This window comes from Salvelinus sp. IW2-2015, unplaced genomic scaffold (assembly GCF_002910315.2).
Source record: "Salvelinus sp. IW2-2015 unplaced genomic scaffold, ASM291031v2 Un_scaffold2827, whole genome shotgun sequence".
NCBI lineage: Eukaryota > Metazoa > Chordata > Actinopteri > Salmoniformes > Salmonidae > Salvelinus > Salvelinus sp. IW2-2015.
Window position 1 is genome coordinate 79,722 of NW_019944127.1, and position 5,733 is coordinate 85,454.

A 5,733-nucleotide genomic window follows, 5' to 3' on the forward strand; every position below is an offset into this window, starting at 1 on the left:
GGCAGGCGGAGAGGGGCAGGAGGACAGGGGAGGGGATCAGGGAATTCTGAAGATGGGACAGAAGGAAGCAGGGGGACACGGGACGACAGGGGACAGGGGAAAGGGATTCGAGATGGGAGACAGTGGGGACAGCGGGCAGGGATTCTGACGAGGGACAGGGGTCAGGCGGTCAGGGTGACAGGGGGCAGCGGCAGCGGAGCAGGAGGGCGGAGCAAGGGGCAGACAGGGAGGGCAGGCAGGGACAGGGGACAGGGACATGGCAGGGACAGCAGTGGGCCAGGGACAGGGGACAGGGAGCCAGGGGGCAGTGAGATGGGACAGGGATTCTGAGATGGGACAGGGGTCCGGGGACAGGGGACAGGGATATTGGGCAGTAAGTAGTGCTACTATAATGCTATGTTCTGGTAAATCATGTAATCTGACGTAGTTATGGGGATGGATCTGAGGATCAGCGTGTTGGAGTGTGTGTGTGTGGCAGGGGGGCGTTTATGTATGGGCACGTGTGTATGCAGAAGCCTGCATGTATACACGTCTGACTGCGTTTCTGCGTGTATAATATCTGCATGATGAGTGTGTGTGTGTATGTATCCCTTCTTGTGTGTGTGTGTGTGTGTGTACTGTTGCTATATAGTTCTCTCTGTCTAGGTACAGGAGGGGCTGGTGGCACAGCTCTCCAGTGAGGACTGGGACAGTTGCCGTGTGAGGGGTCCGATGCTGGGGTCAGCCAGAGACGAGGTGGGGAACAGCTTGTACCATCCGCTCACCGTGGCACCAAGGTCCAACTCATCCAGCATGATCTGAGCCATGCCCATGAAGCACTTGTGGTCCATCCGCCCATAGTCACCCCACACAATCACCTGGGAGAGAGAGGGGAGGGAGGGAGAGGTGGGGAGAGAGAGAAGGGGGACGGGAAATTAAGTCAATGCTTTGATTAGCTAACCATCCCAAAAATGGTATTGCTGCTAGAGATGCAACAAAATTAAGTCATTAAATACTATCCGGCCATGCAAGACGAACATATGGGGTTCTGGAACCACAAAGACGAACATATGGGGTTCTGGAAMCACAAAGACGAACATATGGGGTTCTGGAACCACAAAGACGAACATATGGGGTTCTGGAATCACAAAGACGAACATATTGGGTTCTGGAACCACAAAGATGAACATATGGGGTTCTGGAACCACAGAGACAAACATATGGGGTTCTGGAACCACAGAGACGAACTTATGGGGTTCTGGAACCACAAATACGATTTCTACCACTTCTAGATTGCTAGATATAGCTAGGTATTTACCTGTAGGACTTTGGCCTGAGGACTCTCTTCAAACAGCAGGGCCTGATGGTAGGAGGGGTCTAGAGTCTTCTTCACCACTCTGGTCTTCTTCTTAGCCAGACACGCCCCATTCTCCAACACATACACCTTTACATAGGTCGCTGCAGGAAATGAATGATTAAGTGATTTCAATCCAATTACCCCTGTGATTGGTCAGGATGAAATATAAAGTTGTTTCTATTCAAATCAAGCCTGTGACTAGTCAGTGTACAAGAAATTCACAAAGCCAATTTGAGGAAAACGCTACTGAAGTTCTATCAACACATTGCCTGTAGTACTCTTCAAAAACTCTCTACACAATACCGTTTAGTCATGGTAATTAGGCTTCTCCAAGTTCTGATCCTGCTGCTGGTCATTAGTATCCTACCAAACTTGCTAACTGCCTGGTACTCAGCACTCTATTGTCCCTCTAATCAATCTGACATCAATGCAAATGTTTTCGAAAATCTGAGCTCATGAGCTCATGTTGCGCAACATTTCTATAGGCTATGCAATTGCGTAAGAAAACAGATTGATGGCCTCTAATAAAAAGAGGAGGTTCCCATCAGCTTTCAATAGTCTAGGCCGACTATATTTATTTCTCAACTTTCCTAACATTAAGCATATTGTTTATATTTACAACAGGAGTATAGCCTACCTGGCTGGCATGAAAATAAACCACGGGAAAAACATCCTCCATTCGCTATTTAAGTACATAGATGACATTTATTTATTTCCCGCTGCCCCTGTTTCGATACAGGTGCATGATAATGGTCCATTTTAAATCAAAACAAATTTCACACATGTATTATTTAGTATATCTAAAGACAAGATTGAATCAAGAATAGTCTGCTGGGTGACAATATTAGCCTATCACTTGTGAATGATATATTATCACTTGTGAATGATGCCCAGCATAAGAAACAATGTCTTTTTTTCACTTGTGAATTATATGCTGTCACTAACACTCTTCAGGCAACTTTGTTTTCAAATCATCATGCAGCCTTGCAATGTATTAAAAATGTAAACATATAGCCCAACATTTGTAGAACAACTAAAGTTACATTAATAACTCTACATTAAGTATATAGGAGGACCTGTTTCTTTGTTAACCACTCAACACAGAATAGCCGCATGTGCGCACTCCCTCAAATGGCTTGGAGAAAATATTTATATTTTATTCAGATTTGTTCAATTGTATTCTTCATACTATAAAATAACATAAGATAACGACACAGAGTCAAAAGCAAATCTTGTCTGCTAAATGAACTAGCGTAGCCCACAGCCATATGGCATAGCCAGATCAGGACCTGCTAAATGAACTAGCGTAGCCCACAGCCATATGGCATAGCCACATCAGGACCTGCTAAATGAACTCGTGTAGCCTACAGCCATATGGCATAGCCAGATCAGGACCTAACATAAGAACAACTCAGAGTATGCTATTCTGTTCTTCTGAAATAGACTACATTTCCTTCATATCATGTTTCTTTAGAACTGTCTAAAATAAATAATGGATTTATTGTTTAGATGTAGGCTACATTACATGGAATTATTATACTTTTWAAAATGGCTTGTAGGCCATTTGTGGAAGCCAAGAAATGCTAAATGTGTTTATGTTAATTAACGGTCAATGACTGTGAGACCGACAGTTATTTGCTTGACAATAACCGGCTGACAAAGAGTTAGTGACCGCCACAGCCCTAGATGTTGTTCCAACTGTGACTAATAAGACCTACCCAAACCAAAAACCATGGATTGATGGCAGCATTCGCGCAAAACTGAAAGCGGGAACCAGCGCATTTAACCACGGCAAGGTGACTGGGAATATTGTCGAATACAAACAGTGCAGTTATTCCCTCCGTAATGCAATCAAACAGGCAGAACGTCAGTACAGAAACAAAGTGGAGTCGCAATTCAACGGCTCAGACATAAGAAGTATGTGGTAGGGTCTAAAGACAATCACGGATTACAAAAGGAAAACCAGCCCCGTCGCGGACACCAATGTCTTGCTCCTGGACAAGTGAAACACCTTCGCCCGCTTTGGGTTCCCGAGTGGTGCAGCATTCTAAGATACTGTATCTCAGTTTTAGAGGCCTTACTACAGACCATGGTTCGATTCCAGGCTGTATCACAACCGGCTGTGATTGGGAGTCCCATAGGCCGGCACACAATTTGCCCAGCGTAGTAAGGGTTAGGGTTTGACCGGGGTAGGCCGTCATTGTAAATAAGAATTTGTTCTTAACTGATTTGCCTAGTAAAGTAAAGATTTATAAAAATATAAAAACTACCCCGTGCCACCGACACCCTTTGCAACTGGGTCCTGGACTTCCTGACGGGCTGCCCTCATGTGGTGAAGGTAGGAAACAACACCTCCACTACACTGATCCTTAACACTGGGGCCCCATAAGAGTGCATGCTCAGCCCCCTCCTGTACTCCCTGTTCACCAATGACTGTGTGGCCACGCACGCCTCCAACTCAATCATCAAGTTTGCAGACGACACAACAGTAGTAGGCCTGATTACCAACAATGATGAGACAGCCTACAYAGTGGAGGTGAGGGCTCTGGCGGAGTGGTGCCAGGAAAATAACCTCTCCCTCAACGTAAACAAAACAAAGGAGCTGATCATGGACTTCAGAAGACAGCAGAGGGAGAACGCCCCTATCCACATCTACGGGATTGCAGTGGAGAAGGTGAAAAGCTTCAAGTTCCTTGGCGTACACATCACTGACAATGTGAAATGGTCCACCCACACAGACAGTGTGGTGAAGAAGGGGCAACAGCGCCTCTTCAACCTTAGGATGCTGAAGAAATTCGGTGTGGCCCCTAAGACCCTCACAAACTTTTACAGATGCACAATTGAGAGCATCCTGTCGGGCTGTATCGCCTGGTACGGCAACTGCACTGCCAGCAACCCCAGGGCTCACAAGAAGGTGGTGCAGTCTGCCCAACGTATCACCCGGGGTACACTGCGTGCCCTCCAGGACACCAAATAAAATACAATTTTATTTGTCACATGCGCCAAATACAACAGTTGTAGGCCTTGAAATGCTCACTTACAAGCCCTTAATAAACAAAGTAGTTAAAAAAAAATTGTTAAGAAAATATTTTCTAAATAAACTAAAGTAAAAAATACATATAAATAAATAACACAATAAAATAACAATAATGAGCATATATACAGGGGGTACCGGTACTGAGTCAATGTGCGGGGGTACATTTTAATTGATGTAATTTATACATGTAGGAAGGTGTAAAGTGACTATGCATAGATAATAAACAGTGAGTAGCAGGAGAGTCAAAAAAAGGGGGTGTCAATGCAAATAGTCTGGGTGGCCATTTGATTAGTTGTTCAGGAGTCTTATGGCTTTGGGGGTAGAAGCTGTTAAGGAGCCTTTTGGACCTAAACTTAGTGCTCTGGTACCACTTCTAGTGTGGTAGCAGAGACAACAGTCTATGATTTGGGTCACTGGAGTCTTTGACACTTTTTTGGGCCTCCTCTGACAACGCCTAGTATATAGGTCCTGGATGGCAGGATGCTTGGCCCCAGTGATGTACTGGGCTGTACGCACTACCTTCTGTAGCGCCTTACGGTCGGATGCCGAGCAGTTGCCATACCAGGCGGTGAAGCAGGATACTCTCGATGGTGCGGCTGTAGAACTTTGAGGATCGGGGACCCATGCCAAATCTTTTTAGTCTCCTGAGGGGGAAAAGGCATTGCAGTGCCCTCTTCACGACTTTCTTGGTGTGTTTGGACCATGATAGTTTGTTGGTGATGTGGACACCAAGGAACTTAAAACTCTTGACCCGCTCCACTACAGCCCCTTCGATGTGAATGGGGGCATGTTCGGCCCTCCTTTTCCTGTAGTCCACGATCATCTCCTTTGTCTCGCTCACGTTGAGGGAGAGGTTGTTGTCCTGGCACAACACTGCCAAGTCTCTGATCTCCTCCCTATATGGGCGGTCTCGTCGTTGTCGGTGATCAAGCCTACTACTGATGTGTTATCTGCAAACTTAATGATGGTGTTGGATTCGTGCTTGGCCAAGCAGTCGTGAGTGAACAAGGAGTACAGGAGGGTTCAATCTTAGCCCTGTATTGAAGCTTTGCCTGTTTGATGATTTGTCTGAGGGCATGAACACCTACAGCACCCAATGTCACAGTAAGGCCATCAAGGACATTAACCACCCGAGCAACGGCCTGTTCACCCCGCTATCATCCAGAAGGAGAGGTCAGTACAGGTGCATCAATGCTGGGACCGAGAGACTGAAAAACAACTTCTATCTCAAGGCCGTCAGACTATTAAGTTGCCATCACTAGCCGGCTTTCACCCGATTACTCAACCCTGCACCTTAGAGGCTGCTGCCCCACATACAGACAGGGAATCACTGGTCACTTTAATAATGTTACTCCACCCT

At 46.0% G+C, this 5,733-nt stretch overlaps 1 protein-coding gene across 1 annotated transcript; it reads right to left on the reverse strand.

Moving 5' to 3' along the window:
* Positions 1-500: 500 nt before the first annotated feature.
* On the reverse strand, positions 501-3,070 carry LOC112074813 (regulating synaptic membrane exocytosis protein 3-like). Its single transcript, XM_024141913.2, has 3 exons — positions 3,055-3,070; positions 1,298-1,479; positions 501-857 (listed from the first exon to the last, which is right to left on the reverse strand). The coding sequence occupies exons 1-3, from the start codon at positions 3,068-3,070 to the stop codon at positions 642-644; spliced, it is 414 nt and encodes a 137-aa protein (XP_023997681.2). The 3' UTR covers positions 501-641.
* Positions 3,071-5,733: the final 2,663 nt, after the last annotated feature.

Excerpts from the sequence above, each read along its gene's own strand:
- LOC112074813 (XM_024141913.2), bottom strand. Across the intron at positions 858-1,297 it reads CTCAGGCCAAAGTCCTACAG|GTGATTGTGTGGGGTGACTA; the intron begins GTAAATACCTAG and ends TCTCTCTCCCAG.